The sequence below is a fragment of the Excalfactoria chinensis genome, chromosome 3, assembly GCF_039878825.1.
Source record: "Excalfactoria chinensis isolate bCotChi1 chromosome 3, bCotChi1.hap2, whole genome shotgun sequence".
NCBI classification, from domain to species: Eukaryota; Metazoa; Chordata; class Aves; order Galliformes; family Phasianidae; genus Excalfactoria; species Excalfactoria chinensis.
Window position 1 is genome coordinate 50,158,250 of NC_092827.1, and position 12,828 is coordinate 50,171,077.

General features: G+C 36.4%; 1 protein-coding gene and 1 long non-coding RNA gene across 3 annotated transcripts in view; one reads left to right on the top strand and one right to left on the bottom strand.

Moving 5' to 3' along the window:
• The window catches only part of LAMA2 (laminin subunit alpha 2), a 308,934-nt gene that overhangs the window by 283,550 nt on the left and 12,556 nt on the right, over window positions 1-12,828 (top strand). For both annotated transcript variants that reach the window (XM_072332884.1, XM_072332883.1), the window contains exons 51-56: window positions 456-594; window positions 4,661-4,781; window positions 6,089-6,307; window positions 7,847-7,995; window positions 10,494-10,670; window positions 11,490-11,703. In XM_072332884.1, the coding sequence (XP_072188985.1) occupies window positions 456-594; window positions 4,661-4,781; window positions 6,089-6,307; window positions 7,847-7,995; window positions 10,494-10,670; window positions 11,490-11,703 (1,019 nt within the window). The remainder of the gene's footprint in view (window positions 1-455; window positions 595-4,660; window positions 4,782-6,088; window positions 6,308-7,846; window positions 7,996-10,493; window positions 10,671-11,489; window positions 11,704-12,828) is intronic.
• Window positions 6,145-12,828, bottom strand: part of LOC140250263 (uncharacterized) — a 30,884-nt gene continuing 24,200 nt past the window's right edge. Inside the window, exons 2-3 of the long non-coding RNA XR_011903125.1 lie at window positions 7,820-7,970; window positions 6,145-6,275 (exon numbers count right to left, since the gene is read on the bottom strand). This is a non-coding gene — a long non-coding RNA (uncharacterized lncRNA). The remainder of the gene's footprint in view (window positions 6,276-7,819; window positions 7,971-12,828) is intronic.

The window sequence follows — 12,828 nt, forward strand, 5'->3', positions numbered from 1 at the left end:
GCAAATCTCTTAGGCATATCATGATAATCCTTAACAAAATTGTAATCTAAAACATCCTGTTCAAGTGTCAACTTTTGGACTGAAACCACAAATTAAATGTAAAATTATCTCTTCTGTCTTGATTTTGTCCTGAAATGTGAGTTCCAAATTGCATTGACGCAAATAATGTAACAAACTGAAATAGGTTTGGAAAATATAAATAACTAAAGCATACAGAATTGCTGTAGTTTTTGAGGTTGTTATGGAAACAGAGGAGAGTGTGGGACTCTCCCCCTGAATGTAACTGACAAAAATTGGGAAACCCAGTGCCTTAACTTCAAATAAAACTCTCCTTACCTCTTCCTTCACCTGCAAATCCTCTAATTATTTATTCTTTTTTATTTATTTTGTTTATATTTGCTAAGACATTATTTTTAATGTCTGATGTTTTGAAACTAATCTTTTATCTCTTCCAGCCAACATATCAATTGTAGACATAGACACCAATGAAGAAGAGACGATAGCAACAACCTCAACAGGCAACCACTTTGGACTGAACTTAAAGGGGCATGAAAAAATATATTTTGGTGGATTGCCGACCCTTAGAAACCTAAGGTAACATGACTCAATGCAATCTCTTCACCTTTGGGAAGGGAATGTAAAAGTAGTGTAATCCTATTGCCTGTATCTATTTATCAAATATATTTTCTGTAAGTAAATGGTAGATTGCCAGTGTACTCTATACTGCCAGACCAAGGCTTCATCACTTGTGCATTTCAATGCTACTCAAGCTCAAGTTACACAAATACGATGCAAACTGATGTTGTATGCTATACAGCTTTCTGATGCTGTACAGAATCATGATGTAGCTGGCTTTCTTTTCACTCTATTTTTCTTAATTGATGAATAGAATTTATTTCTCCAGCCATACAGAAACACTCCCATAGCTGCATAAAAATGAAGCACGAGTGCTTGACATGTGCATGAGTAGAAAACTATTCCTTGTAGATTTACTGTGAAATTGCTACGCGTTTCTAGTTAAACAGGGTCACTATAGATACTATGCATAAATACACCAAATCACAGAATCACCAGAGTTGGAAAAGTCCTCTATGATCATTCAGTCCAACCATTCACCTATCACCAGTATTTCTCACTAAACCATATCCCTCTGTACAACATCTAAACATTTCTTGAACAACTCTAGGGACAGTGCCTCCACCACCTCCCTGTTGTGGCACCTGACCACTCTTTTGGAATACATGTAAAAATATTGTCTTTAGAAATAATTTACATTATTTGTAGAAATAAGTTTGTAGACATAAACTCCTAAAATTCCTTTTGATATACATAATATTAAGTGGACTGAAATATGACCACCTTTTCATTTTAAATGCCTGAATCTGAACTTTTTACTCCAATATAATTCACTTTTTTTTTTTTTTTAATTGCATATTATTGTTGATAAACTTCAATAAACTAAAGTAACTGGTAAGAGACACTTGAAATTAGTGAGTGTATTGCATGGTTTTAAATAGTTTTTAAGTTACAAATGAATATTCAGCAGTTTTGCAATGGCAGGAACAAAAGAATTCTGTGCTACAATAAACAGATGAGCAATGCAGGAACAAACTCATTAATCATTATCACTTTTAGCTACATGGTATAATGGCAGCCTTGAAGTTGTCTTCTGCACAAGAACTGTTGTAATTAGTCTACAGGCTGTTCTGCAACTAGAAGAATGGACATATTAGTTAATTTATTAGATTAACAGCTAACCTCTGATGTCAAATCATCCAGTAATACCAAGATGTAAGCTATTTTACTCATGAGATTTAACACTATACTATGTAATTGTGCAATCACACAATTTTGGCTTTTTGTGTGTGTGTGTGTGATTGCTCAGAAGATCAGCTTACAGCAACTATTTGGACCTTTGGTAACCATTTTGCCTACAGCTACGATTCATCAGTCATTGGTGCAAGACGGATGTTATGGTAAATTAGAGTAAAAAGCAGCAAAAAGGGGACTAAGGCAAAGCTGAACTGCTACAAACAATAGATTCTGCATCCCCCAACTTTGTAATTTTTGGCTTGTGTCAGTTCTGCCACATTCTTTTACATAATTTGCTTTTTATTCATGACCAAGTACAGCAACAAATTATAAAAGCTTTCTGATGTACTACATTTTCAGGTACCTTGCTAATTATCATACCCTGACAGCGTGTATAGAACCTCACCATCCATTATGTATTATTTGCATATCTACTGTGCTGTGAAATATTTTGAACCTTGTTAATAAGTGTCATTAGTTATAATTAATGTAATTTTTATGTATTTTTTTTTTCTGTCTTTCTTTCTCGTCATAGTATGAAAGCAAGGTAAAAATAATCAGATTACTTGCATGACTTGCATGTGTCTAGTAAGTGTAGCTTGAAAGCACAAGTAGCAGTGCGGTAGCAGCTTGGGGGTAGTGTTTATACCAGCTGTTATGCTAAGGCTGTTAATTCAGCAAGTTGCTCCTGCTGCAACAAGCAAAGCTGCTTCCAAGTGCTTAACGCTGTCATGTTACATGCTGTGTCCACACCTACACAAATTACTTCTATTTTCTTCACACAGCTGCTTAATTCAGCTGTTTGTTTATTACACTGGAATGCATTGGAAGAAAAACTACAGCAAGCTATATTTCCAAGTTTAGGATCTCTAGCTTGTGAGAGCAGCATAGTCTAGGGTCAGTAAAGGAGCTGTGAGTTAATTACTGAGGAAGGCATGAAAGTTGGGTGCAGACTTTTGTGAAGTTTGCCACTTCCGAGTTTAAGAATTATGGAAAAGATTGAGGATGTTACCTGATTTTTACTAGAATTTCAGTTTGCAGCCATTTGCTTCTACTAGTTTTGATTTTTCAGAGGGGAATCAATCTTGGCTCTGTTTTGCATCATATTTCCTGGGTTGATTTAGAGATATATAATTTCCCTACTACATTCCAGGAAACTTACTCTTTTATAGGTTAGATTAGAATATTTCTTCCAATGCTCCAGTATATTTTCCTGTTATCACTTGAAAATGATACTAGTTTGGCACAAAAGAATAATGATAACAATCAGAGATCTGAATGAACTTGTACCTTGTTTTCTATGCTTTGGAGGGGAACGAAGAAAAAATTAAGTGTTATAAAAGCATCAAACAAGTATTAGATTTTTAAAAGAATGTAGAGTTCATATGGGTTAGGAATTATAGACAACAATTACAGGACTGCCTGTAACCAGGCAGCATCATAGCAGAGAACTGGACAGTACTGGATGGCATTGACAGGGAGAGTATGGGCGCTGTTCACAGGGACACAGCAAATGAGTTTTGCTGCTGGGAAACAGAGCTAAGAAATAGAAAATCTAAAATGAAAGAAAGATGAGCACAACTTACATGACTGTGAATATATCAGAATAAGTAGTATTTCAGTAAGACAGATTGTTTGAGTCACATAGGGGCTGATAATTTGCCAGAGAATATGCTGCGCTTGCTAGATGGCTATTATGCAAAGAATGGCTTTCGGTACCAAAACACACAGCTATACAGTATCTGTACAAAATGGTTTAATTTTGGAATTAACAACCTTTTGAAATTTTTCTACTCTCTAGGGAGCTGTTTCTTTTGTCTCACCAGTCTTAACTCCTTATTAATTTTTCAAATTTATTTTTCTTTCTTTGAGCTGCTCATATTATTCAGATATTCTACTAAACTGTCAGCACTCATGGGTGACTGTAACACTGTGAGTGAATTAGATACTGCTTTGTCTCATGGTACAAGTGGTAGCTTTTTTTTCCTTAATCGCCTTCGTAAGGCTTCTATTTGTGCAAACCTGGTTTGGAACTTGCCAGAAATTATGGTCTTTCTCTGGTGTTCCCAGGACTGCAATCTGCAGATCAGCTTTTTGCTCTCAAGCATACAAGTTCTGGTGCAACTTTGAGGGGTTTTCTCATTTCTTCCAGCTTCCAGCTGATGAGTGAAAACCTGGAAATTTGCCATTCTGTCATAATATTTTATGCCTTGGATGAGTAATCAGGTCCTATGACAAACCCAAGTGTTTTATTTTCATTATTTGCTTAAAAAAGTCAAGTGTATTGCTATGTTCCAAACAAATACGCAGCAGTGTTCATATGAAAGATACTCAAATATAAAGAAATCTATTATCAGTCCATGTGAACATTAAGGATTCCTAAAGCATGAAAAATAATCAAATGAATTTTATTTTTTTACACCTTGGCAAATACTTCATCCAAAATTGTTGTATGCTATAATATTTTCTTTCATTAAGATCCAGCATGCATAAAGATGAATGAAACATCTTTCTTCCAGTCAAGGTTTCTCCTTTTTGTTATGATTTTCCATACTGCTTCTCTCATCTTTGTCATAGCTTAGTGCATTTAAACACTGAATATGACAGCACTCCTTTACCAAGGAAGAAAGAAAAGAAGGGCCTGTTGACAAAGGCAATGAATTCTCTGTTACACCTTTGATAAGTGATAAGCGTATTATGTGTGGAAGGCAAGATGTATTTGTTTGTCTGTCTGTGTGCATTTGAAAACAAAAATCAAGCATCTGTGTTCATCTCAAAAACTGCATGTATCTGTGTGTTCACTAAAGTCTGGTTTTGAAAATACATTTTACTTTTGAATTTTTTTTAGACCTGAAGTGAACTTAAAGAAATATTCAGGTTGCCTCAAAGAGATAGAAATTTCAAGGACCCCATACAATATATTGAGTAGTCCTGATTTTGTTGGCCTAACCAAAGGATGCACACTGGAGGTTAGTAGGACTTCAATATATTTTGGTTATATAAATGCTTTCTGATTTTATGACATAACATCTTAATCCTATGAGATGCATTTAAATGCATATAGTGATCTAACCTCAACATCAGTATTGGTATATTCAAGAGAAAGATGGATGAGTCTGATTAGCATGTAAACCAGTTTTCCAGATCCTGACTTCTTAGATATTATTCCTGGACAGCTGAGATAAAACTATCTACCTCAGTGCAGGATTTTCTAAAATGCTTAACAGTGGTAAAGCTCAACTGTGAGCAATGACATAGTTTAAATTCTTTTGCATCTTATTTCAGTTCATCAAAAAATTTAGATTATTTCTTGGACGAAAAATAAATATTCCTGTATTCATTTTATTTTTTTTCTGTTGCTGTGAATCATAGAAAGAGCTCTGCTTATCAGGTTGTTTGGTTTTTAAAAAGCCCTTGAGGTTTTGGGGCTTGAAAACTGATTGGACTGAACATTGTATGGCAGGATTAAAACATTCTAAATATACAAAACAGGATATGTAGGATAATTTAAGGTGTGTCAAGTAAAAGCATACAAAAAGACTTGATATACTTAGTTACATAAATGCTCTGGGATTTCAAAGAAAGGTAAACATAAGCAATGATTTTATCTGGCATGCTCTTCTATCTCTACATCTAAAAACATTTCTATTGTACTGAAAAAAAAAAAAATGGTGAATTGTTTTATGAAAATAATTGTTTATATAGGCTAGACTTCCCCAGATGGTAGATTGCAAGAATTGGCAGAAATTACAGGAAATTTTCAGGAGTATGCATCAGTTTATTATTTGATGACACACCCTACTCTTTAAATTGTGCTGGTGGCTATGAACGTAGAAAAGAATTGGGACATAAGCAACAAATGCTTCTTTTACAAGCCTGGGTCTTCAAGAAGTCAGTACTGCTTAATGAAGCAATTATAGTGAAGTACTAATGATTGAGTAATGGAAACTAATTTCAAAGCAAGTTTGAAGAATAAGAGAATCTAGTTTGTGTTCACATTAGATGTTGTTATCAATGGTACTGATTTGAAAGCAAAGTCTTACCATATTTACATTAGAACTTTGCATTCCTATAAGAACAAACTCCAGAAATATCCTCATGCGACAGACGTAAACAGATAATGTTTGCACGATATTTTGAAAAGTTACTTAAATTGTTTTACTTTCCATCTCTTCACCCTTTTTACATTTCCATAGTTTTAGTTAAATATTAGTTAGCAAAGCTTCCTCTGTGTTCATACACTGCTTTTAATCCTCTTTTCTGTCCTCTTCTACAGAATATTTATACAGTTAGTTTCCCCAAGCAAGGCTTTGTGGAAATGCTACCGGTCTCCTTTGATGTGGGCACAGAAATCAACCTCTCCTTCAGCACCAGGAATGAGTCTGGAATCATTTTGTTTGGCTCAAGTGGCACAGTTGTTCCCCCCAGGAGAAAGCGCAGGAACACTGGAAGGAAAACTGCCCCTTCAAAGAGAAAACGCAGACAGACCGGACAGGTACAAGGCAAAAGATACAAAAAACAAAAAAACCCACACAATTATACTGAATTTCTTCCATTCAGTTTCGTTCCAAGACACTGCTGCATGTTTATACTTCAGTTAAAATTTGATGATTGGGGAAAAAAAAATAAAATCTTTCTAATATTACCCTTTTTTGAACTGAAAATGTGATAGAAGCTCAGGTGGTGATGGTGGTTTTTTTCCAGCTTTCTCATAAGGAGTTGCACTAAGATAACTATTTTTCACTCAAAGGGTGATGACACACTGGAACAGGTTGACCAGAGAGGTTGTGGATGCTCCAACCCTGGAGGCAAACAAGGCCAGGTTGATGTGGTGCTGAGCAGCCTGGTCTAGTAGTGGTTGGCAACTCTGTCCCATGGCAGGGGAGTTGAAACTAGATGACCTTTGGGGTTCTTTTCAACCCAGGCCATTCTATCATCTATTGGTTGTTTTTGTTTTTGTATCATATAGATGCTCCCAGATTGCTTTTGTTTGTTTTTTAAGTATTTGAGAATTTGAGTCCTCATCCTAACTACTACTTGTGCACTACTTATACCAGGAAACATCTCTGATTCCAGGTCATATTGACACAAATAACAACCATTCCATTTTCACTGAAACAAAAAAGAACAAGTTGATAAGATCAGCACAGTGTAAGCCCCCTGGTGCTTAGGATCTCTACTGTGGGATTTGTGATTTAAGAGTGCTCCAACCTTTCTTCTTCCCCCTTAAAATACTAATCTGCACTATAAATCCTTTTTGAAGAGAATAAAGTCAATCTATTTAGTGGACCTGCAGAGTCTAAATGACTAAATGGTAGAAATGCAATGGCTGTTAGAAATTGTTCAAGTCTTGAATAATTGAAAGCATCATATATAGACATAGTAAAGCAAAGATAAAATACTTGGCTTCCTTCTTTTGGGAAATAATATTTCATTGCTCTTCACACCTGCTTGGGGACAGAACTCCCAGTGATCTTAAGGAACACACCGCAGGGACAACTCTTTATAAAGGCTTGCTCACATGGCATTGACTTCAGGGCATGGGTTCCTTTAACATTATCCAGCTCTTCAGCTGACATGCATTGCTACAGTAACTGTAGGTTAGATCCCAATATTCACTACAAGGTGTTATTGGTTGCTAGAGTAACTGTGAGTGTGGTTTTCCAGCCCTACAAATGCAGAACTCACTCTGTGACCAATGCTATTCAGATTTTGAGGTATAAATCCAGACTTTGGAACATCTAAAATCAGAAGAATTTTAGGTCCAAAGTCTCCTTTCTTCCCTTCAGATAATCATGCATAGAGTTAACTCTTCTGATGAGGTTTTCCAGAAACTCACTCATTCATCATTATAAAAATGCTATGGAGCCTGAATGTGGCAGAAGCAGCAGAACAGTAATTACAATATTGTGACTACGGTGAGCAAATTAAAAACAAACTTAAGAAAATAAAGCATACGTAGTAATGTAAAACTAAGTAAAACTGCGTATTTTGAAATGTAACTTACCTTCATATACCAAAATGTCCATTGCAGGCTTACTATGCAGTGTTCCTGAACAGAGGCCGATTGGAAGTGCATATCTCCACTGGAATCCAAGATCCCCACAGGATCACCATCAGACCAGAAGTTGTCAAGTTTCATGATGGCAGAGCGCACTCTGTGAGGATAGAAAGATCTAAAGGGTAACAACCTGGCAGTGCTATGGAACATGCAGAACACACCATTTAACAAAATGAATGCATCGGTGTCATCAGTAATCCACTCAAATTTTTCCACTGAGAATGCGGTGGAATTCCTTCCTTATGCGAAATTTTCAGAAGTTAGTTTCCCATCAGTACTTGTTATTCCACAGAGCAAGGCTGTTACTGTTTTGAAATGCCACATGTTGTTGAATACGCAGTGGTGCCCAGATAAATACAGTAAAACAGTGAAGATGCGCAGTCAGAGATTAATAACAGTATTTTTTATTGCTGCAAAGCTACTGAACACCTTTTCAGACCATTTTGAACAGAATTTTACATAGCTTCCTTTACCCTTCTCAGCTGTTACAAGAAATGCTTATTATTACTTAGTCACTTGGAAAGTAATAAGGAATAGTGCTACTGAAGTAGCAAGTATAATTAATAGCCTGACATCACCCTTGTTCCAAGCAGTTTGCTGCAGTGGGCATTTACTGTACAAACATTCAGTGGATTAGTGCAATGTGTACGACATTGTTCTTTCTTGCTTTGTTCAAAAGAAATTAGAAAGGCAGTGTAACATCCGTCGTGTTGCAAAATGTGGTAGATGTAATTGAACAGGCTTACTCAAGCACACTGAATTCTAGGCTTCACTCTCTATGCTCAGTAACAATACAACCTCCTTGAGCGACAGCTCCAGTCTGCCTAGTGCCCAGGTGCCCTTCCATAACTTCTATCCTCTCTTAACCTGCTTTACCTTTTTTTCAGTATGATTTTTTTATTTCCATTTCTTTTGTATTATTAAATAATTCTTGTAAATAGTGCCTTCAGACAGTATTTCTCCCTGGTCTCGATGTCTGTCTATCTAGTCAGAGGTAAAACTGCACATTCCTTGGGAAAAAAAAATTACTCTGGAAATGTACTACTGCATTATGCAAAACACTACGTGCTGCTGCAACAGAACACAATTATCCAGTAATGATAATAATAAGCTCTCAACAACAAAGATAGTTCTTTCTGGCAGTGCTACAGCAAGTACAGTAGCTTGACCTGTGAGAGTACATCAAGACAACAATTGCTGCACAATGCCACCCAGTGATGGTGCTTGTTAGATGAATGATCATTTTTATTATTATTATTATTTTTAAGTAGCTCTGTTACAACACAATTTGTCTAAACTTTACAAGTTTCTGTAAGCTGAAATGGAGGGAAAAGATATCAATTAAGACCAGCACACTCCTCATTGTGAACACATGCTTTATTTGATTAAATATGAGGGATGTCATTCGAAAACTCTCCAGACAGCTAATTGCCCATGTAATTATAAACTATTTGTTTTCTCTTCCTAAGTAATTATAGGATACTGTTTGACAACTAATGCACATTATTGTATGGTTCCACTTGGTGCCAAAATGTTTACTATGGTAATGGCTAAAGATAAGATAAAATGTATGTGAGCTGACAAAGATGTTGACAGTCACTATCCATGCAGCACAAAGAATAACTCAAGATCTGACAGGCTCATTTCCCTATACTTCCTCTGAAGGCACTGGAGAGAAAAGTCCTCCCTGGGACACTTCACAGAACCTAAATTATTCTCTTGACCCCAGAGTAATCTTTGCCTTTCTATCACTGAGGGATCTGGTTGGGGGAAATCCTAGAGTTTTCTCAGATCCCTCTAAACATAGGGTATTTAATATGCACTTCCTTGAATCCTCTGTAAAATGTACAACTTTCTGATCCTACAGTTTTCTAGACCAAATGAACACACACACATTTATCAGGAAATTGGAAAGCTAATGTATTTTATATCAGCTATTTAATTCAGGTGCTTGAATAACTATCCAGTTCTATGTAGAACTTGCCTAAATAACAAAGCCAAATATTTTACATATGAAAATCAGTCTCTTTTCAATCAATGTTTTCAATACTTCATTTCTGCCCAACATTAGTAATTAAATATAGTTTTTCAACATAAAGAAATAAATAACATTCCACATTCACATTCAAAAATACTGAAGTTATTATTCAACCTTGCAGTTGATTCCTGCAATCAAAGCAGTCTGCACTTTGTCCCCATGAAAGAATAGCTTGTACAAACCAAGAAATAAGGAGTCATATGAAAAGCAACCCCCTGCTGTTCCCATCCCACTGAGCACAGAACGACTATGTAGCATCACAGTACAGCAGGCTTGGTTCCTGCCATGTCACTGCTGTCACACTACAAACCTCTTCTTGTACATCCAGAGGCTGATGTTGCCGCCTCTCCACGGTACCATTTTGCCAAGCTCTGTTGGAGATCTACTAAGGAAGCAAAGCAGTAACTGAAAACCTCCTAAAGGTTAATATTCATTTAGTGTGAACCTCTAACTACAGCATTTGGGTTCATTCAGTCTAATAGCTGCTGCAGGAGCAAATAGGGCCTGTAAAATGGTGATGCCAATACAAGTGATAACCAGCATAAAATGTGTTTTTTGCTTTTAAATCCCCAACCCCCCCAGGATGTTCACTGTGCAAGTAGATGAAGACAAAGTCCAGTCTCAGAGACTGCCAACAGACCAGCCCATCTCTGTTAGGAAACTCTTTGTCGGGGGTACTTCTTCTGAGTTTCACACCGTGCCTGTCAGAAACATACCACCATTTGAGGGCTGTATATGGAATCTCGTCATTAATGCCACGTAAGTCACACTAATGCCAACAATTGTCTGTTTAAATGTCTTGGCTACCAAAGGAAACATTGTTGCTGCAACAAATCACAATAACAAGTCCTAGAACACATTCTATTTTCTTATTACGACCTTGAATTTTTGTGTGTGATATGCATTCCATAGCCAAGTGCAATTAGTGAACTCTTTTGCAGACAACGTAACATCTACCTATTAAACCATAAAATAGACCTGAAAAATTCAACAGCAATTCTGCAGTAAGGCTTACCTCAGTGATGGGTACTTATGGAGTCCAACATTTTCTTAAGTAAGCAAGGCTGATATCCAAGATTATCCAAATCCTAACAAATACTGAGGAAATTAATTTACTTTCTGGAAAGTGCCTGCTACAATAATCTGGAATATTTAAGTAAAAGAAAGGGGACACTGAATAAAGTAAAACCTCTACTGCAGGTCCATTTTTCTCCATTTTTTTATTTTATATAACTTCAATATAAATCAAGAACTTAAATTAGGATTTCATCAGTCCACACTCCATCAGAGAGAGGTCCCCTTTACCATGTGATTCAGCCTTCCCAAGCCAACAGAACTTGCCAGTGAGCACGCATGCTTCTGCGCTGACTGTAGAAAGGAAGGCAAGTGATGACTATCCCTTCTACTGTCTTACCTCAGTAATTAAACCAGATGGGTTTAATCCTGGCAGTTGTGTCCTATGAAGTGGAAATGAACTGCAGCATATAGATATTTAGTAAAAAATAAATAAATAAAAAATATGTAGGTAAAGTAATGGAAAAACTAATAACAGACCTTGATTTCTTCATGTGTTCTCAGCCCCATGGACTTCGCTGAACATGTGACCTTTGAAAATGCAGATATTGGCCAATGTCCCTTTTTGGAACCAGAGGCCAGGCCACCTGAGGAAGAAGATAAACCAATTCATTCAACAGTCCTGATCCAACCTGAGCCAGACAGAGAGAAAGAAACAGCAGAGACATCACCTGCTAGAGCTTCTCCACCTCCTCCAACATCTATATCTTCCCCATTTGTAAGTACAGATTACTTCCCCTAGTTCAAGGTTGAAAGGATTTTCTTATGAGGCAAAATGCAAAAATGAAGTGAGCCATTGAGAATAATTTGTCAAAAAATAGTAACAATTCAGCAGGATACCATATAGGGAACACCTTGTCAGTAAAACGTGGATAATGGAAATCCATTTGATTGTAATTGCTTGGATTGTCTCAACAGTATTTTAAAGAATGATGTAGCAGCAAGAATTCCATCTGGCTTGCGTGCTTAGCCCTGAACACTCACACTTCAGGATGTAAGACAACCAATACTTGATCAGAATTGGAGATGAAATTTTCCTGTGGGAAATCCCTATCATTAAAATATTTCTTATGCTGTTATCCAAAGCATGTGATAACAGCCAATTCAGTGACAGAACTGAAGGAACAGGTAGTCTAGAGGAGTTTTATATGGCAATTCCTCCACTACACTTTTATAAATTTTGTCCCGAGACTTTACAACCAAAACCCCAGTCAATGCTGAATGATGGTGGTTGCCAGGAATCTTAAGAAGCTAAATAACAGCAGCGTTATACAATGACATTTAAGAAGAAACTTCTGTCACACATCTTTTACAAGATGATGCAATATGTTACAGTCTAAAACAGACATAAACTTAAATATCTAAGTATTAAAATGAATAATATATCCATGGGAAATTACACTGAGGAAAAATAACTATTTGCATTTTGTTACTTATGTAAATAAACCATGGGTTTATACAGTATACAGTTCAGTTTGTGTGTTATGTACACATACACGTTTATCAGGTACAACTAAGTTAGTAAATTGGACAGTTTCTCTCAGATTGGCTTTTTTAACCATTTGCAAAGGAGCTCCAGAACCAGGTGAAAGTCAAGATTAACCAGCATGAAATTCTGTCAGCAAGAGAGAAATTAACCTGAATTTCCCGTGTCACTCATTCCCTGGTTTTCCTGAAGATAAGTAGGATATCTAGCAGTGTTTTCTTACCAAAATAATAGTACAAGCTTATGTCAAAAACCATTAATTTATATTTGAAATTCACATTCCACCTTAATTGGCCAAAGGCATACAGGATGGTTTATCTAGAATTTGTCAGGCACAAAAACACATGCAACCGTCTG